The 20079-nt window shown below is 55.0% G+C and overlaps 2 protein-coding genes across 6 annotated transcripts; both read right to left on the bottom strand.

Annotated features, from left to right (window-relative positions):
- Positions 1-5174: 5174 nt before the first annotated feature.
- Positions 5175-12015, bottom strand: Mbd3 (methyl-CpG binding domain protein 3). 5 transcript variants are annotated; one of them, XM_076919445.1, is made up of 7 exons: positions 11641-12015; positions 7938-8097; positions 7567-7788; positions 7103-7193; positions 6465-6642; positions 5758-5940; positions 5175-5678 (listed from the first exon to the last, which is right to left on the bottom strand). In XM_076919445.1, exons 1-6 carry the CDS (start codon positions 11748-11750, stop codon positions 5763-5765), a joined length of 939 nt encoding a protein of 312 aa, XP_076775560.1. In that variant the 5' UTR covers positions 11751-12015; the 3' UTR covers positions 5175-5678; positions 5758-5762. The 5 variants fall into 5 exon arrangements, with proteins under 5 accessions (XP_076775560.1, XP_076775561.1, XP_076775557.1 ...); XM_076919446.1 differs by having other exon boundaries at positions 7567-7704; positions 11737-12002; XM_076919442.1 differs by having other exon boundaries at positions 7567-7704; positions 11641-11891.
- A 2317-nt stretch (positions 12016-14332) lies between these two features.
- On the bottom strand, positions 14333-18626 carry Uqcr11 (ubiquinol-cytochrome c reductase, complex III subunit XI). Its single transcript, XM_076919447.1, has 3 exons — positions 18462-18626; positions 15644-15794; positions 14333-14491 (listed from the first exon to the last, which is right to left on the bottom strand). Exons 1-2 carry the CDS (start codon positions 18509-18511, stop codon positions 15674-15676), a joined length of 171 nt encoding a protein of 56 aa, XP_076775562.1. The 5' UTR covers positions 18512-18626; the 3' UTR covers positions 14333-14491; positions 15644-15673.
- Between the last annotated feature and the right edge of the window lie 1453 nt (positions 18627-20079).

The following is a 20079-nucleotide window of genomic DNA, read 5'->3' as shown; positions in this document are numbered from 1 at the left end:
CCCGCCCCGCGACGTCACCGCGGCCAACAATGGGCAACGCCGCTGCGCACGCGCGGGCCGGGCCGACAGTCACGTGTTTGCCCCGCCCCCGCCCAGGGTGCAGACCCTCCCCCTCCCCCTGGCCCGTCCGCACGTGCGGGAGGCGCCACAGGTGGGACGGCGGAGCCGGCGGTTCTCAGAGCCACCTTGGTGCGTCCCGGGGATCTGGGGAGGATCCAGGAGCCCTCTCCATCACCCCTGGCTTCCCCGGCCTCCTCCGAGTGCGCGCCAGGGGACCTTTGGGACCTCTGTCAGGGATCACTTCATGGTCACACTGTGATTCCCCTTCCCCGATCCTGCAGAATCTCCTCTGTGCGCAAAAATGTGGCATCCCCTCCTGTGTCTGTCTTCCCAAGTCAGTTCTTGCTCTTCCTCCCGGTGTGCCTTGGGGACCCTCTGGTAGGGATCATCCTGCAGCCACACGGTGTTTTCTTTCACATCAGACCCAAGACTGTGCCTCATCGCAAAGGCCCTGCTATGGTCCCTCTTCTGTGTCTGACTTACCCTAGGATGTCCTTGCCCTCTAGAAGCCGGGGACTTCTACCTATGTGCACCTGGGGACTCTCTCCTTTAGGGTACCACAGTGACTGGTCCGCCATCTCACCCTCAAAGTCATGGAACCCCTCTCTGAGTAATAGGGTGGCACCCCTTCCTGTGCTTGTGTTCTTCCAGCTGGTTCCGTCCTCCTCTAGAAGGTGCCTCTATCCCAAGTACATCTAATGACTTGGGGACCCATTACCCTAGTCATGTACTTCCTGGCTTGGTGTCCGGGCAGCCCGAGGTCCCTTTCCCCAAGTCAAGCCTCCTTTCCCAACACCTCATCCCTGGGGATGAAGGGGGTTGTGTAAGCCCCCAAACTTAGACAACCACTTGGGCTTCTGGGGGGAGTGGCTTGCCACTGCCCATATCATTGAGAGGGACCCTCACTGGAGACACCTGGGCTCTGAGGAAGGCAGCCTCTCCCACAAGCTCTGCCCACCTCCAGGCCACACTGTCCCTAGGTGTTGCATGCACCTCAGTGTTCCTGTTGAGATTTCTCATGAACAACGGAACACGATGGACTTGTCTTGGTCCCAGCCTACGGCTGACTGCAACCTCAGGTCAGTTGTCTGGGGTCTGGGCCAGAGGCTGTCCCATTCTGCACCTCTCTTAGACTCAACCATGCCCCCTCCCCCAATCCATTCCTTCTAATCACTTTAACAATCACCATGGACACAAGTGCAGGTTGGAACACAGAGTGTCCTCACACGCCCAGTGTGTCCGTTCTTTTGCTGAGAAGCCACCTTGACCCTAATTAAAAGGCCAAGAGCTGGCTGGGTACAGAGGCTCTAAGTTCCAAGCCGGCCTAGTTTACTTGGGGAGTCCCAGGCCAGCCAGGGTTATGCAGTGAGAGAAGTTTAATAATTACTATTATTATTGTATTTATATTATTATTAAATCAAAGCTGGCTGCTGGTGGTGGCACAGACAGGCAGTTTCTCTGGGAGTTCGAGGCCAGCCTGGTCTACACAGAGTGCAGACAAGACTATGCAGAGATATCTTGCCTCAGGAGGGCAGGGGACATCTAATGTCTAGCCAGCCCCCGGGCCCAGCTACAGGCCTCGTCCTCGACTTGGCAAACTTCAGCAGCCTTGTCAGGTATTCAAAGCCAGAGACTGCACTGAGGTACACCCAGGCAAGCAGGCCACTTCTGCCCTGCCAGGCAGCTCTAAACTGCTGGCTGTGAGTTGATGGAAGGCAGAAAGACTCAGAAGTTCAGTTCTGGACCAGGAGGGTGATTGTAGGAGGGAGAGGAGAGACCAGGGAGACGGGAAGGCAGGTCATGGCCTACTTTCCTCTGAGGATGTAAACCTGGGCACCAGAGGTACCTCAAGTGGTTTCCCAGAGATTAGGAAGGAGACAGCATCAAAAAGGCGAGGGTCCAAACTTAAGTTACAGCAGTTTGTAACCCCAACTCCTGGGAGGTAGAGACAGGGCCCCTGTGGATCAACGGTCAGTGGTTCAAGCCTAATTCCTGAACTCTAGGTTCAGCAAGAGACCCTGTCTCAAAAACCAAGGCTGTGGGGGAGACAGAGAGCTCTTGTAGGGACCTGAGTTCAGTTACCAGCACCCACAGAGCAGCTCACAACTGCTTTTAAGTCCATTCCCAGGGGATCCAGCTCCCTCTTTGGACCTTTGTGGGATCCTGTATGTATGTAGTACCCAGACATAAACTCAGGCATAAACAATTTTACAGGGTTTCTCTGTGTAGCCCTGGCTGTCCTGGAACTCACTCTGTAGACCAGGTTGGCCTCGAACTCAGAGATCCCCCTGCCTCTGACCGAGAGGTAAACTGAGTATGGTATCTTATGCCTTCAATCCCAGTACACAGGAGGCAGAGGCAGGTGGGTCTCTGAGTTCCAGGCCAGCCTGGGCTACAGAGAGATCTTGCACACAAACATCAACAGCATAAGGGTACTGCTCTCACCCAGCGTGCAGGGAGCTCAGGGTTCCAGCCACACATCACATACACAGGCTGGGCTGGTCCGAGCCTGTCACCCCAGCATGGAGGAGGAGGAAGAGGAAGAGGAGGAAGAAGAGGGAGAAGAGGGGGAAGAGGGGGAGGAGGAGGAAGAAGAGGAAGAGGAGGAAGAAGAGGGAGAAGAGGGGGAAGAGGGGGAGGAGGAGGAAGAGGAGGAAGAGGGAGAAGAGGGAAGAGGAGGAGGAGGAAGAGGAAGAAGAGGAGGAAGAAGAGGGAGAAGAGGAGGAAGAGGAAGAAGAGGAAGAAAAGAAGGAGGAGGGGAGGAGGAGGAAGAGGAGGGAGAAGAGGGAGAAGAGGGGGAAAAGGGGGAGGAGGAGGGGGAAGAGAAGGCAGAATGGAGGAGCCTTTGGGGTGTGGAACTGACCCCAGGAACCAACACTGGGCGAAGCACTTGCCCTGCCAGTGTGAGGGGCTTGAGTCACATCCTTAAGACCTAGGTGTGTAAAATCCTGGTACGCTAGGCCCTGACTCAGCCAGTGACCTGCTGGAAGGTACCTGAGGATGACATCAACCGTGGTCCTCTGACCACTACATGCATGCATGTGTGTACTTACTCATGAACATACACAGACACGAACAACATACAAACCAATAAAGTAAAATACCATGAAAAACTGTACACTTTGAGGAATGTAGTCTGTCTCAGCAGTGTAGTACCACCCAGCATGCACCTGGGCCTAAGTTCATCCTAATCTCTCAACAACTTAAGAAATAAATATAGGGAAGGCATGATTCAGTGCTTACAGTTCTGGCTGCTCTCCCAAGAGTTCGCTTCCTAGCACCCACATGGTGGCTCACAACCCTCTGTAACCCCAGTCCTAGGGTTCTGACCCCTTCTGGTTTGTGTGTGTTGCTCACACATGGTCCACAGATTCAGGCAATACACCTGTCTACCTAAAATACACGACCGCCTGTGAAGGCACTAGCTCCCAAGTCTAATCCCGCCCCCTGGCCCTGCGGACCCCCCCCCCCACCGCCCCAACCCCTGCCCTGCCGCCCCGGGCGCCCAGGCCGCCCCCGCCCTCGAACCTTTACTCCAATGCTATGGAATTAAAGGTCTGCAGCTACACACAGGAGGCCAGCTGCAGCCACTTTATGGAAGGGAAGGTGGCTGTGGTCACCTTGCCAAGCACTGGCACGAGGCTAGGTGAGCATAGGTGGCACAAGCCTCCCTTGATAACAATAAAGCGAACTCTGAAGAGTCCTTGGATTCATTGGACCGCAGGAATCCGTGTGGAGGGCCACCTCTTGGCAGGCAGCATAGTGGTCAGGGTCCCATCCACAGCACCAAACCCACAAGCCTCCTCTTCCGTATAGTCCCGGAACATCTATCCTCCCAGTCCACCTCACGGTTCCTGGTTTCTCCAGGTCTGGAATTTCCTGTTACTGAGGTCCACTGTGAGCTTCTGTGTCTGGGACGCTCGCTCTGTGGCATGCTATCCTGGCTGTGGCAGACCAGACCCTTGTTTTCCTCCTCCCAGCCTAGTAAGATTCTGGCAGTGGCGACCCCATGCAGGTAAGCTTTACCTCTACTACCACAGTCCTTTGTCACAGTGGCTGGACAGAAACATGGCCCAGAGGGTTGGGGGTTGGTCTGGGCACAACAGACAGCAGAGAGGCTGAGGGGTTGCTGGCTGACCTGGATGACAAACGTGACAGGAGACTTTAGAAAGATGAAAGGGTTGTGGGTGATTGTCCCCAGATTCAGGTATCCTCAACTGGCATGTTGCAGATTAGAGTGAGGCCCAGAAGCAGGCAGCTATCATTGCCCGTGTGAACCTGAGGACCCCCACCCACTGCAGGGTGCCCCACCAGAAGCTGCACTGTCACTAGGCCTGCTGGGGCCCCTATGACGGAAGAGCATGGTCATGGGCTGCTTATGTTGGACAGGGTATGTAGGTCCTGCTGGGGAGGACCTGGTCCTATCTGAAGGCTAACCTCAGTGGGTTAGGGACAGAGAATGGGGATGGGAGTTCCTTCTCTGGTGGTGGCATCTCAGACCTGTGTGCCTGACATGGGTTGGTAGCCTGTAACAGGAGGAGACTCCTGGATAACAACCTTTATCTCCCAGCCCACAGATATGGGGTCCTTGGTCCCTATGCCAGAGGAAACACACAAACTCTGGGTCACTATGGTTGGCCTCTAATGGGAACCCAGAGCCACCAGGTGCCTGCATCACAGACAGGACTCGCATCTTCACTGCAGGAGGCTGCCCCCCCCCCCCCATACCCGTATAAGTCCATGTGACAGGGAGGGTAGGTGGTCCTTGTGGGATGAGGACAAGAGGTGTGGCTCCAGTCTTGGGTACTGTCCAGGATGGGGAACAAGACCCTGATCTGAGGTAGGGGGGCAGGCTCGCTCAATGAAGGCTCCGCTGCACTACTGGGGCTAGTTTAAGGGATACCCCAGTTCACCTGTCAGCTTCTTGGAAGCCAGAACTGCAGGGACCCAGTTCAGGTGCCCAAGATCTAGGGCACCAAGCACAGAGAGGCTGCCAACTGCTCTCCCAAAGTTGGAGCCTGTGTCCCTGCCACACAGGGACACTGAGGCCCAGAGCGGGCAGTCCCTGGGCAGCAGGCTCTTGTAGCTGTGGCACACAGTGACAAGTCAGAGGCTCACAAGTTCCTACCATCAGTTTATTGAAGGAAAGTGACTTCCTGGTTGGCTGCTGGCCCTCAGTGTGGGAAGGCTGGGCAGCCCTGTGGGCAGGATCAGTCCAGACCCTGGCCTGTAACAGCCTTAGGGACACTGCAAGGTAGGCATAGCCAGGTGTGTTTCTGGAAACTTCCTCCAGCGCCCTACAAGGCTCACAGCTCCTTGGTGCCAAGCAGGGCCTTGTCCTATGATAAGGAGGCAGGGAGGTGACCGTGGTGAGGTGGCCTCTCAGTTGGGCCACTGCTCTTCAGCTTTTCAGTATGGGGCTTCCTGCCAGGCCCGCAGGGACAAGTGAGTTCAAGGTCCACAGGGGCTCCCTGCACTGAGACCTGGGAGTAGGAGGCCATGGAAGAAGACGGACGCCTGCCTCCTGCTGGCCTGGCCCCCACCTCGTCCAGGCACGGCTGAAGGAAGTCTGCAGTGGCCCTGGGAGGCAGTCTGCAGCCCAGACTTGGGCAGGACACCTGCGAGAGGCAGGAAGGGAAGCGGTTAGCAGAGCCTGACTGGCACAGGCCGACACCCCACCATCCTGGCCTGCAGCACCTGTGCTACACACGCTCTGACTCCGGCTCCTCCTCCTCCTCCTCCTCTTCTTCCTCCTCAGTGCAGGCCTTGTCCAGCGGTGCCTCCCCGTCCCGGGCAAGCTCCTCCACGTGTGCCAGCATGTCGGCCATCAGCGCGTCCTCCAGGCGCTTGCGCACCTGCTGCACCAGCTCCTCCTGCTTCCTGGAACCCAGGGGTCAGTCCACAGGCACACCACCACAGCCCTCTCAGAACCTCCACACAGCTCCTCCATCTCCTCGGGTGACCACTGGTCTCCTTACATTTTGACTTTTTACATGCAAGCTATGGGGAAGCCAGGGGTAAAACCAGCTATGGGCCCATGTCCACACACAGCAAGGAGATCCTCCACTGAGAACCTAGTTCTGGGTCCTGCTCTTGTCCCCATCTGAGGGTCCAGACAGCAGCTCAGAGCTAGTCTAAGTTGCCTTCCTCCCCATCTACAGTGGCCTCCTGAGGGCTGTCACTCAGTTCAGCCCCGCCCAGCTTCTGCTCTGAGTCCAGCTCTCCCAGGCCTGTGGTAGCCATGCTTTTTCACTTATCCCCCACCCCAGGCGTTTCTAAGAATGTGTGTCCTGCCTTCATTTACAGAACATTCCGGAGGAGCCAGGTAACTGCGCGCATGCCCTGCATTCTTGTGCTGACTGACTGTGGAGATACTGGGGTGGGGGCACAGAGCTACCAGTTACCTGATATCGTCATCTGTCACCATGAAGGCTTTGCACAGTGGCTGTGCAGTGTTCAGCCACACACCAGGGTTCTTCTCCACGGCCGCAGAGAGCTGGCCTGTAATGGGCAGGGTGCTGGTGTGCAGAGCACTGGCAATGGCTGACAGCAGCGTCTCATCTGTACAGCCGGGGCCCACCCCTGTGGAAAAACGAGTGTGGGCAGGGTCAGAGGAACCCTTGGGCCTAGAGCTCCACCTGGAAGTTATGACCCCATCCCAGGCAAGTCTTGTCAGCCAGAAGATAAGGAGCCAATGCAGAGGCCCCGCCTGGCCTGGCATGGTGACACCAGTCTGTAACTGTGGGAGTGCTCACTAGTGCCGTTACATCTTACTACAGGACCTGGGAGTGCTTCCCAGCACCAGACCAGAGGGTTCACAACTCCCTCCAACTACACTTGCAGGGTACCCATTACCCCTGGCCTCCACTGGCACCTGCATACACAGGGTAAAAATAAACCCACACTGGTGCACTGCAGCGAGTGACACACACACACACTTTTTAAAAAAAAGAGAGGCCCCAATCAGGGCATCCATCTACCTTGTTAAACCCAGAGGGTAGCCACCACCTAACCCTCCCTGTTTCCCACCCTTGCCACTCACCCTGCAGGCCCTTGGGCAAGTCCATGGTTCTGACCAGTTCCTCTGCGATGTCAAAGGCACTCAATCCACTCAGCTTCTTCTCCCAGAAAAGCTTTAGGGGTGGAAGTGCAAGGTCACAGGAAGGTAGGTGGGCGGGGCGGGCCTACCCTGTGACTCCTCCCACTCAGCAACAGCTCCCAGGGGTCTTGAGGTTGTTTACAAATAGGTCAGAAAAACACAAAAAAGCTTGGCTTTGTTATGCTGATTAAAAAACCCCAAGGTTAAAATCTGCAATTCCTGACCCTGTGCCTGTTTTCTAAGAGTAAATCCTTCACAAAATATAAACAGATAGATAGCCTATGGGGACGTTGCTTCGGGACAGCGCGGGCCTATATCCTGCAAGGGACTGATTTCTTCCACCCTTAAAAGGTGAGCTTTAGTATGAAGAGGTCTCTTTGACACCTGGAAACTGCCCGGGGGCTCACCTGCCTCGGCTGGTCCACTGCCTTCTGCGGGTCGCTTTTGACCTTGTTGCTGGGGTGGTTGGTGATCTTGGTCACCGGTTGCTTGAAGATGGATGCAGTCTGCCGTACAGGCAGCGCAGTGTTCAGGTCAGGCTTGCCCTGGGGGGAGAAGACTCTGCAGCGGGCCGCTCCGACCGGGGTCCATGGAGGGTTGGAGGGGCCAGGGAGGTGCTTAGCCAGAGCCTGAATGGTGGCGGGTGGGCGATCAGGCAGGGACATCTCCCATCCACCAAACCAAATGCGCGCCATGCTTCCGCCAGCAGAGGCACTGACTCGATGGCGATAGAAGCTAACCCAGAGGGCCCGCCCCTACCCTGACGTCACCCCCTCACCTTGACCTGATTGGATGAATCATAGCGCACGCGCTGGCGGCTCTTATTCATCTTGTTCATCAGCATCTTTCCCGTGCGAAAATCGAAGGTGCTGAGGTCCATGGAGCCGCCCAGGTAACGTGCCAACTGTGGCTTGCTGCGAAACTTCTTCCCGCTGGGGCTGCGGACGGGAGGTTGGTCAGCCCGGGCAGGACCCACCCCCTACCCAGCACCCTTGCGAGGGAGTGTTCTCCACGCCTGTTTTCACCAGGTCATTAGGAAGGCCAGTGGGAAGAACAGCCCTAAGAAGCCAAGCTTAGGCTATGGGTGACCACAGTTCATCTAGGAAGCCTAAAGGAAGCCCTATGAGGGACTGGGCCTGTACCCCGTGGCTGCCTGGGCCAGAAACCAGTCCTTGCTTTCTAGGGATCACCTATCTGTAGGGCTACAGGGCTGCATCTATTTATTTTGGGGGACACAGCTCATGTTATCCCAGACTGGTCCCTAGCTAAGAGTTCCTAATCTTCAAGCTCCTGCGTGGCCGCTGCCTCGTCAGGTAAGCTAAAGGTAGGACTCAAGGTTTCAGGGTACCCTACACGAGTGCCCCAGCCTTTTGTGATTTAAGACAGAGTCTCGTGTACTCATAGTCAATGCTGCTGTAGAGTCCCAAGTGTGGGAAGGCGTGTGTAAACACGTGTTCTGCTTCTGGGCTTCAGTGAGTCTCATGAGCCCATACGTGTGAGATGCACAGGTCTGATAACACCCACCCCCACCCCCCAGCAGCTCCAGTCAGATTCTAGGCCATCTGGAAACTGGATCACACATGAGCCTATGCTGAACGTTCAGACCCAAAGAATGGGGGCAGCCTGTGTGGTCCCAGATGGAATGTAAGGAGTTCTGCCTGTGACGGAGTATTACTCAACCAGGAAAAGGAGCAAGTCTCTGACATATTAAAACATGATGCCTTTCGGACATCATGCTCAGAGAGGCATAAAAGACCACAGTATGTGGGTGACTCCACGGATAGGGAATGTCCCACAAGTAGTAGGTTTGTGGGGGCAGGGGTGAGATGCATTAGTGGTTATAGTTGCACAATCTTTTTGGCCAGTACAGTCAGAAATGGCTGCAGCCTGGGTGTGGCCGGCGGTGTCCCAGCTAGGTCTCAGGGCAGGCTCACAGGTGAGCCTCTGCCAGGATCCACACTTAACAGTTACTACTTACAGTGACACTGGTGCTCCCTGCTGGGAACCTCTGGGATGGGACTGTCCTGCCCAGACCAGATAATGCCCCAGGCACACGTGGGATCCCAGAGTACCCTCAGATTCCCTAATGTGAGGACCACATAGAAAACAGCTGGCCAAAGGTTTGGGGTGTTGCTGGTCTGCAACCCAGAAGGCTGCTCCTTGCTCTCCTGAACAACTGAGACAGGGCACTAGGATAAAGCAGTGCAGCCCACACTGCCTGCCAGAACCCCAACCGACTGGCAGTTGCTTATGGAGTGGGGAGAGAGCCTGGGGCAATGCAAGGCAAAGGACCTCTTTACCCCCATCCAGACAGCCTCCTTAACCAGGCTGGTCTCAAGCTCTAGCTGAGGATGACTGAATGTTGTGGCGCAGGCACAGTGAGGCTTGGTTCCCTGGGCTGGGGCTGGGACTGGCCGAGCCCCAGCCTCAGCCCTGAGGCCTCCTTTTAAATGATAACTATTCTAAAATCCAATCTGACAGAGACCCCACCGTCTGAAACAAGTACACTTCCTCCACCTCCTAAGGAGTGAACCTGGCATGCAGGCCCTATTAATTTAAAAATAACACAAGGAACAGGCATGGTGGCACAAGCCCCTCCTCACAGAGCTAAAGCCGAGGAAGGCGGAGCCACAAGTTCCAGGCCAGCCTGGGCTACACAGCAAGACCTCTAAAAACCAATCTAAGACACAAGTTGTTGGCTGCCTGGGTGGGGAGTAACGTTATGGGGACAGTATTTCTGATGTCCTGTGTGGCAAACACTGCCACAGGTCCAAAGGAGCTGGGCTCTGTAGGTCTGCACACAGGACAGCCTGCTGAGTGGGGCAGCTTGAACTTGCCTTAATCCAGGGATAGACCCACAGCACACCTGGGGCAGGGCTTCCCAGGCTGACATCCTAACTCTCAGTTTTTAAGGTGTGTGGGAGGATTCTGTGAGGAAGACTGTCTACACAAATGAGTTGGGAAGCACTGGTAGCTGTTGTGGGGCATGCATATGTCTAGAAACTAGCAGCTATGGGGACACGTGGGGAGCTACAGCTGCAGGTGGCTTTGGATCAGCTCTCAGAGGTGTTGGCCTCATTGTCTGGGTCAGTGTTCCCAGGTATTTCTTACTACTTTATATCCTAGAGAGGTGGGGGCAGGCCCAGAGGAACTGTTGCAGCTTGGATCCCCCAGGAAGAACATAGCAGAGTTGGGATCGTGGCCTAAGGACTCCAGAGGTCAGAATCCTGGGTCTACATGCTTTAGAAAGTACTAGTAAGGGTGGGCAAGCTAGGGAGAAGGGGAAGAAGCCCCATGCACTCAGGGCGCCATTTGCATATAGCCCTACTGGGAAAACCCTACCTACTGCACACCTATTAGAAGCAACAACCCATCCCTCTTTGCAGCCTTAAGGAAACCCGAGTTTCCTTAAGGAAGTCCTGGCTTCCAACCTTATTATGGAAACCCCAGACTACGGAAGACCAAAAGGGCAGGCAGATCAACTCACATCGCACCGCCCACTCCGACTGCAATGAAGGGACAATTACAATCAGCTCAGAAAGCAGATGCTCCAGGCCATAGGACAGTGGCTGAGGCTGGCCGGGCTTGTAAGCGACCTGGAATTCTATCACCACCCCTGGGGGATTGGGGTGGGGCGAACAGCAGGTGTAGGTTGCTCGGCTACAATTCAGACAGCTACCATTGCCCTGACTAAGGGGTTGCAAACCAGTCTGGTTGATGGAGACCACCACTTAGACACAGTCTCAAAAAAAAAAAAAAAAAAAAAATAAAAAAATAAAAAAAAAAAAAAAAAAAGAAAAGAAAGAAAAAGTCTTGCACACAACCCATTTACAGAAGTCAGAAGCCGCTGTGATAGATGTCACTTCTAGAGGCCACGGCTCAAGAAAAGCAAGGGCTTTGGAAGAGCCATAAAAATGGGGAACATTTTGAAGAACAAGCAGCCAAGCCCAAAATTATGCAGGTGAGGGGATGTGGCCACCTGGGGCAGTTTCCCTTGCTTCCTTCCCGAAACCACGGTAGGGTCCCCGCGAGGGTCAAAGGGTCAGGCCAGCCCCCTCCCACCCCTGCTTCCCAGCGGCGTCTGGCCAAGGCCGGGCGCCCCTTGCCCGGCGCGTACGGTCCCCGATTCGGTAGAGGACAAAAGCTCGCGCCACAGGCGAGCGAAAAGCCACGAGGCAGCATCTGCAGGCGGTGCGCACGCGTACTGGGCTAGCCAGAGCCCGGCGTGGCGCACGCGCGCTGACAGCAGCGCCGGGTGGCGCGGCTAAAAGCAGTAGGTAAGGCGCTGGGTGCAACGCACGCGCACTGGGCGGCGAGCCGAGACCGGCGCGTGCGCACTGACCACAGCGGGCACGTAGGACGCACGCTTGTACGCACGTCGCCCGGCCCAGATCGCGGCCCGCAGTAGGGGCGCCCAGGCCGCCGCAGAGGCCGCTGGGAGGCGCCCGTTGGGGCCCTGCGCGGCCGGCGCGCTCATTCACCTATAGTAAAAGACATCCCTGTGGCCGGCCGACAGCCCCGACCTCCTGGGCACTTCTTCCCTTTCCCAGCCCTGCGGGAGCGCCGGGCACTCCCACCTCTTCCGCTCCATTGCGCCCCGGCTCTCCGCCCGCCTTCGGGCCCGCCGTCGCCGATGCCGCCGCCGCCGCCGCCTCTGCAAGTCGCGACCCCCGGGCTCGTCGCCGGCTCGGTTCCCTCCGCCGCCACCACCACTCGCCGCGGCTGTTCCGTCCCGCGGGCCTCCGCCCCCAGCCGGGCGCGCGCCGGCTCTGCCACCCGCTCGGCCCCCTCCCCGTGCTTCACAGCCCCCGCTGGGGGGGGCCGCTCCGCCCACCCGCCCGCGCGTGGGGCTCGTCTGCGCAGGCGCGGAGTCGGCCCCGCCCCTCCTCTCCCGCGGGACCAGTCTTGACTGTGGTCCGAACTCTGCGCAGCCGCAGCCTCGATTCAGCCGTCGATTTGCTTGCAAGGTCCGCCCCACGGCGGTGAGGCCAATCAGATCACTTCTCAGCTCAAAAAGCGCATCTGGCTACGCCCCGTCTCGCGGGCCCTCCTCAGGCTCATTAGCAGGATACGCCCACAGGCATCGAGACCAATCAGAGCGCTCAGAACCTGTTTCTATGGCTATCTTCTCGCATAACCCGCCCTGAGACGGAGGCAGCCAATCAGGGTGTCCGGGGCGGGACAGCCTTTGCGCTGGGGACTCCGGAAGCAAATTGCGTGCTGCACCTGGTCTGTACCAAGCCGGAGCTGTTTCGGTTGAGCTCGGCTGCACCTGCGCAGTGTGCGTTTGACAAGGACACCTAGGCACTGGGAAAAAGATGTACAACTCGGGGCCTTCGACCTCTGCGTCCCGTGTAACCCAGGCTGGCCTTTATTTCGCGGCTGTTCCAGCCTCAGCCTCTACACTACTACTGCTATGACAGACGTGCACACCACTTTGCAGCAATACTGAAAATAGAACGCAGAACCTTACACGTGGTAGGAGCCTTTCGCCAGTAGGCTGCATGCACCCCAGCCTGAGTATGATCCCGGCCAGCCAGGGCCACACAGCAGTACCCTAAAAACAGACCAAAATTAGTGGCACATGCTTGCCATCTCAGCACTGGGATGGTGGAGGAAGGAGGATCAATTGTTTGCCAAGCCAGTTGCTGAACTACCTTCCTCCACTTCTTAAAAAAACTACTAAGGGGTTTAAGTGGCCCAGGGCGTTCTCAACCTTGCTGTGTAGCTGGGATGACAGTTACAAGGTGTGGGGATGGACCCGCAGACCGATCTCTGACTGTTACAACTTCCCTGAATTACAGTCTCACTGTGGGAACAGGTCAGAGCCTGAGCTCAGGTGTAATGGAGTGGCACTATTAAGAAGTGTGGCCTTGCTGGAGAAAGTGACACTGGAAGGGCGGGCTTTGAGAGGCCCTCCACCTAGCTGCCTGGAGACAGTATTCTAGCTGACTTCTGATCAAGATGTAAACTCTCAGCTCCTCCGGCACCATGCCTGCCTTGATGATAATGGACTGAACCTCTGAACCTGTAAGCCAGTCCCAGTTAAATGCTGTGCTTAGAAGAGTTGCCTTGGTCATGGTGTCTGTGCACAGCAGTAAAACTCCAACTAGACAGAGTGTACTCACAGAGCTCTGTGTGCCCAGGCTGCCCCACACCTCACCTTGCCTCAGCCTTAGCAGTGTGGGAAGGCAGAGGCCCCACTCACTGAATGGTTCCAGCCACCCGTCCCTTCCCATTCTCCTACTTCAGCATCTTGAGAACCTGGAAGGCCAGGCCTGCACTACCAGGCCTGGGGTTTCTTGGTGCTTTTTTTTTTTTTTTAAAGACATGTTTATGAATATATAGCTTACATGTCTGTTCATGTGTGTGCCTGATGCCCAGGGGAGGATATGAGATCCTCTGGGACTGACTGGAGCCACTACGTAGGTGCCAGGAATTGAACCTGGGTCCTTGAAAGAACAAGAGCTCATAACCCCGATATAGCTCTAAACTCTTTTGTTTGTTTGTTTTCTGTAGCCTAGGCTGGCCTCTCCAGGTATTAGAGGATGGCCTGGAGCTCTCAGTCCTCCTGACTTGGCATCCAGAGCTGGGAACACAAGTGCCACTGTGCCCAGGACTTGTTGAGACACTGTCACACTCATGGGAATCTGAGTGCACCAGGTGACAAAGCACTGAGATGGTTGTGCCGGGATGGGTGACAGCAGTGCTACCACAGGGCTGACTTGTCTGGCACAGTCATCACTTAGCACATAAGAAGCCCCAGGCGCCATCCTTGGCACCACGAACACCAGGCATGGCAGTGCACAGCTGCAACCCTAGCACTTGGGAGACAGAGGCAGAAGGATGACAAGTTTAAGGACAGACTTGCCTATATACTGAGTTTGAGGCCAGCCTGGCTATTTAAGACCTTGTCTTAGAAGCAAAACCAGGAAGGAAGAAGCCCTGCTCTAGCGGGTATGGCTGCTACAGGGGCCCTGAATACTAATTTAAAGGCACCGAAGCTGAGCGTGACTTATCGGACCAGCTGCAGAGAACAGTGCAGTTTCTGTCCAGAAAACACTTCAGTGTAAGAAGGATTTCTGCTTGCCATTAAAGACTCTCCCAGATGTGCAAATGTTGGGAGCTGAAGAGACTCTTGAGCTGGGAAAGCCGTGAGGAGAAAGGCAGGCGTCCGAGGTGGAAGAACAAGCTTTAATGCTGCGCCCATCAAGGGAGCCCCAGTGTCCATCAATGCAGAAGCTCTCCGAGCAACGCAGACTTCTTCAGTGTCCAGCTTCCTCAGGACCCTCCACAGGACTAAGCTGTTTCTGAGGCCTCAGTATGGGATACCTGGGGGAGGGGACAAAGGGTAAGCTAAGCCCACCAAGAGCCAGCTTGGGCAGCCCAGTGCCTCTGAGCTCTGGGAGTGATGCCAGCGGTGGCACACTACACGGACTCTGTCTAGAAGATGGATTGAGAGTGTTGGGGGAAGCAGTCGGTAGGTAAGAAATGCGTTCCATCCACCCCCAAAAGACATGCAGAAAGCCAGGTGGCTGGCTGGCCAGTCTAGCCAATCCACGACTCCAGGTTCAGCAAGAGACCTGAGTGATGGATCTGGAGAGCTGACACAGCAGTAAAGCGGTTCTTGCAGAGGACCTCGGTTCAGTTCCCAGCAACCACACCCAGCACTCAGAACCAGTGACTTCAGGTCTGATGCCCTCTTGTGGCCCCTGAGAGCACTGCAGGTGCACCCCCCCAAACACACACACACACACACACACACACACACACACACAGAGATGCACTCACAAATCTTAAAACAAAGTGGACAAGCTAGAGAGATTGCCTGCTGTGAAAGGACCAAGAACTGAGTTCTAATCTCCAGTAGCACATAAAAGCCAAGCATGACTATACATAGTCCCAGCATTTCGGGGAAGGCAGCAAGAGACAGGCAGAGCCTAGGAAGGTGCTGGCTAGCCAGAAGCATGCCAAAGCGGCAATTTTCTGGTTCAGTGAGAGACCTTATTTCAAGGTGATAGTAGAGACAGATAGAGGAAGGCTCCCCACCTCGGTCTCTGGCCTCCATATATATGTATACACACACATACACACACATACATACATACACGCGCATACACACACACAAGTTGGGTGGTCTAGGACTGTATTTTGGGCAACAAGCTACCAACATCAAAATAGCCAGTTTGGTGTGATTTGATGGGGACACACAGTGTTGCATGCCTTCAGCATGCAATGTATCCCGAGTGGCAAGGGACAACCTCAGCTCCCCGATCTGTACAATGGGCTGTCTGCATCCTACCCAGGAAACAGCTGACAATGGCTCTCCAGTACCAGCTCCATAAGCAAGGCTGCTGGCCAGCCCAGCAGCTAAAGGAACATCCGGAAACAGAGTCCTGGGGGAAGTCACAGGAATCCCTATTCAAGGTCCAGGCCACCCCAGAATCCCCAACCCAAAGTAATCAGGCCAACACTCAGACTCACCATCGAGGCCTCTGGTGGGGAAGGGGCTGCCTAATCGTCCTTCTTAAACTTGCCGTTGATGTAAGGCACCCAGTCCAGAATCAGCCGCCAGTCCGTAGCCCACACCAGTCCCACAGCACCCACAGTGCCCCACATGCGGGCCGTGGGGATCCTGGTAGGACAGAGAGAGGCTGTCAGACTCGGCCGGTGACTTAGCCTTTGGGAACCTTCTCTCTCCCATCATGCCCTATGCTGATGTCAGTCAAGGGCCACAGTGCTCCTCTCTTCCCCTTGCATGGCCCACACCACAGCACTTGGGAGGTGGAGGCAGGAGGATGTCTGAGTTCATGGCAGCCAGGACTACACAGAGAAACGCTCTCAAAACAACAACTACAAACAAAACAAAACCAGCCCAACCTACAGACTAAGATCCTATCTCAAAAATCAAAATGTGGTCGTCAGGTATGGCGCTCATACCTATAATCCCAGCACTTAGCAGGCAAAGGCAGGCTGATCTCTCAGAGTTGGAGGCCAGCTCAGCGGGAAAAAGGGCCCTGCTACCAAGCCTGTCATGATCACTGGAACCGTGTGGTAGGCAACTCACTTTCAAGCTACCATCTGCTTTCCATGTGCCTCTGTGGCTGGCACTGGTGCCAACAAACACACATACATGACATAAAATACAGCATACACACATATAAAATACAACACACACACACGCAGGACATATAAAAACCAGGGTGGAGGGTAGGCTGTGGCTTTTGCTCAATGGGTAGAGAGCTTGTCTGACATACTTGAAGCCCTGGCTTCCATCCCAAGCACCACATGAACCAAGTGCGATGGTTCAGGAGTTGAAGGCCATCTCTGGCCGCACAGAGAGTTAGAAGCCTGCCCGCGCTCCATGAGACCTACATGAAGATAAAACTGGAGAAGAGCTCGAGGCAAGCGCTGGGGCCTGAGACCGGGTCCAGTGGCCTGGCCAAGCTGTGCCGAGTCCCTGACTCTGCACAACCATTACGTTTTTGCCTGGAGTTTTTAGAGACAAGACTCGGTATGCAGCTCAAGCCCACCTAGAACCTGTGATCCTCCTGCCTCAGCCTCCCAAACCTTTGGATGACAGGCATGCACTATCACGCTGGGCAGTATACTGTTGTAAACTTGTAAACTCAGGGCCACTTGTTACACAGCGTATATAACTGTGACAGTTGGTGCTTGGCTTCCAAAGAATGCATGCCTGCGAAACCCTCGTCTCAGGCGAATGGGACTTGGGGCTGATTCATCATAAGACCCTTCCCTTTTGGGCAACAGAACCAGGCTAATGGGTGTCCAGTTCATCTACTGGTCTGTTTGGTTATGCCCAGTGGGACCATGTGGACAGTTTGTAGACAGCCCATGAATTTGAACTACACAGAGCACCAAGATACCAGCCACTGAGCTACACTGCCAAAACCTTACCTATTCTGTCCCCTGCCAAGACACCCAGAGTGTCACCCCCAAGCCTCACACACACAAAAGGTATCTCCCACAGGTAAGCAACTTCTGTCTGATTCATGCTGCCCTCTACTGGGGAACACTAATACATACAGCCTACCCAGAGGGCTCAGGCATGACAGAGCTGCACTCATTCAGTCAATGACCTACCCTGACCTAGAATTCATTATGTATCAGAGGATGGCCACAAACTCCTGGTTCTCTTGCCTGCGCCCTGAGTGCTGTGATGACAGGCACAGACCCTGACAACTGTGTGAGACAAAGTGCGACTTTCTTTGGGCCTCAAGTATTAATCTGTTAACTTTTGTAATATTCACGCATCCTTGTTTTTGAAATGGAGGTCTCTTGTATCCAGGGCTGGCCTTAAATCCCTCAGCACCCTGCCTCCACTTCGGAAGTGCTAGGCCTGCACCACCATGCCAGAAGCGTGCAGTGCTGGGGACTGGAACCCAGAGCCTCAGGCATGCGAGATGACCGATTCACCCACCGACTCAGACCTGTGGATTTGTACTCCTGGGTGACAATCATTTTGAGGACAGGGCAGAGGGTGTCATTTAGTGGTGTGAGCTCAACAACAGTCTAAGTAAGGCCTGAGTCTCACTGTCTGTCACTACAAACGGCAAACACTAAAATGAAATTAAAAATAAAAAAAAAAAAGCTGGGAGATAGGGACTGGAGAGAGAGTGCAATGGCTGGGGGGGCTCGTTGCTCTTGCAGAAGACCCATGTCTCCAGCTCCAGGGGGTGCAACAACCATCTTCTGGGCACTACAGAACACAAATCCATACATATACATATAATTGGAAATTAATTTAAACTGGAGAAGATGGCTCTTTTCCCAGAGGACCCAGGTTCAATTCCTAGCACCCACATGCCTCACAACCATCTCTAACTCTAGTACCAGGGGAACCGATGCCCTCTCTTGGCCTATGCGGATACTGGACACGTACATGGTACACAGACATGCATGCAAACAAAACACTCAGGTGATGGAGGGTGCCCACTATTCTGGGGTTCAAGAAGTGTAAAGCAGGATGATTGGCGGGAGTCCCGACCAACTTGGGTTATAGAAATACTGTTTTTTAAAAAGGAGCATTAAAGACTGCAAAATCAAAGCCAAAGGCCGCAAGTTGCTAGGCTGAAAATCGGAGTTCCGAGCCGTAGGAGCCCAGAGTATCCACCCAGAGCCGCGCAAGGCTACCCAGGCCAGGCTGGGGAAACTGAGGCTCGGAGGAGCTCAGACCTCGGATCTTCCATCTGTCCTGTATCCCGGAATACTTTGCCTGTCACAACCTCAGTTTCCCCCAGTCCCCAGAGCACACGGGTGGAATGGCGGGCGGCCTCCTCACCAGTTTTTGGCCAGTTCCCGGTAGCGCGGGCCTAGAAACCTGCTCAGCATAGCTGCAGAGTCTCAATAATCAGGGTCACCCTGTTCCGCCGCCCTGGAGCACTACGCATGTGCAGACGTAGGGCGCATGCGTAAGGGCGATCGCGCCGCCTTTTCCGGTGGTGGTGCCGAAGACTTTGACATCTACTTCCGGGGAGGGGAGAAAGACGTTAGTAGACCCGCTTCTGTCCTGCTTCTGGGGCAGGACTTCGAGCCGACTTGGCGCTTTGAGGCTCTTGTGCCTGAGGTCGCAGTGGATCCCAGCGGTAGCTCCATGCACTCTGGGACAATGGTGTGTGTGACTTTAAGCACATAATCTGATAATAACTTTAATAACCTACATACTGTGGTGTTTTTGAGATGAGGGTCTCGTATATCCAGGGCTATGAATTCCTCATACTCCTGCCTCCACCTCCTAAAGTGTAAGGCTGGGGGGTAGGCAGGCAGTGCTGGGACTGGACCCCAGAGCCTTGTGCACACTAGAGAAGCGCTCTTCCCACTGAGCCACAGCCCACCTTTGATCCGTTTAAACCGGAGGAACTTGCGCGCAGTCCCTAAAGGGGAAAGGCTGGGGTTGGACCGAACCTTGAACGCATTAGGGGTTGTCAGCGAGCCGCTGAGGGACTCTGGCCAAATGCAAGTTCCCTCTTAACTTCCACTTGCCTGGATCTTTGCTATGGGACACCTTGGGTCCTTTTGTTTGGCGCACAGAGTGGTCCTCATTGGTTACCGGTCTCTTTAAGTCCCTGGTTGGCCTGATCTCCTAGAACAGGCACGTTGTAACCCTCTAACCACACCCCAGACTGGCAGAAAGAAGGCAGGCACATCCTCAGATACACATCCTCCGGAAGCATTTAAGCCAGGAGCCTAGAAGAAAGGTCTGTCCTTTGTTCCTTGGGCCTTACTTTTGAAGTGTTGAAGTGAACTGGTTAGGCACTGGCATATGGGTATCTGCGGAGCTCTGGACCCCACAGGTCCTATGGATGTAGGTTCAGTTCTGTCACTGACCTTAGCCAAGATCCAGACCAGAGTTGCGACCTCAGGGATGGGCCTTACCTACCACTTAGTTAGGGGTTCCATGGCCCCCCCATCCCCCCACCCCCACCCCGGATTGTGAAGCAAGGAAGGGATAGTCCTCAGGAGACCATGTCCTCTGGTAGACACAAAAGGATGTCGTGCTGAAAAGACAGCGCAGTGGGTAAAGTGTGTGTCATACAAACACGGAGACCATGTAAAAAGCCATGTGTGGTGGTCCACACTCATAACCCCAGCATTAGGACGGCAGACACAGATCTAGTTCAGCCAGAAGCCTGTCTCAGAGATGTGGCTAGGCGCACTGAGTGCTTGCTCATGCAGTGTTTGGTTTCCAGCACCCACATGGCAGCTCCCGGCCACTTGTAACTCCATTTCTCGGCAATCTGATGCCCTCTTTTGGCATCAGAGTCTGCACACACATGGAACACAGATACATATCCAGACAGAAACATCCCATACACCAAAAAAGAAAAGAAAAAAAAAAAAAAGCAAAGCCGGGTACGGTGGTCACCTGTTTGGTGCTAGCACTTGGAGGACCAACAGAC

The sequence above is a fragment of the Arvicanthis niloticus genome, chromosome 22, assembly GCF_011762505.2.
Source record: "Arvicanthis niloticus isolate mArvNil1 chromosome 22, mArvNil1.pat.X, whole genome shotgun sequence".
In the NCBI taxonomy this organism is placed as follows: domain Eukaryota; kingdom Metazoa; phylum Chordata; class Mammalia; order Rodentia; family Muridae; genus Arvicanthis; species Arvicanthis niloticus.
Note: the sequence above shows the minus strand (reverse complement) of the source record. Positions and strands in the feature narration are given on the sequence as shown.

What these genes read in the sequence shown, in the direction of transcription:
- Mbd3 (XM_076919445.1), bottom strand. Translation starts at nt 11,750, where the DNA reads ATGGAGCGGAAGAGGTGGGAGTGCCCGGCGCTCCCGCAGGGCTGGGAA. An exon ending in ATTCATCCAATCAGGTCAAG is followed by an intron (nt 7,789 to 7,937) that starts GTGAGGGGGTGA and finishes GCCACCATTCAG; the next exon opens with GCTCTGGCTAAGCACCTCCC. An exon ending in CTTGCCCAAGGGCCTGCAGG is followed by an intron (nt 6,643 to 7,102) that starts GTGAGTGGCAAG and finishes GTTTTTCCACAG; the next exon opens with GGGTGGGCCCCGGCTGTACA.
- Uqcr11 (XM_076919447.1), bottom strand. Translation starts at nt 18,511, where the DNA reads ATGCTGAGCAGGTTTCTAGGCCCGCGCTACCGGGAACTGGCCAAAAAC. An exon ending in CGGGAACTGGCCAAAAACTG is followed by an intron (nt 15,795 to 18,461) that starts GTGAGGAGGCCG and finishes CTGTCCTACCAG; the next exon opens with GATCCCCACGGCCCGCATGT.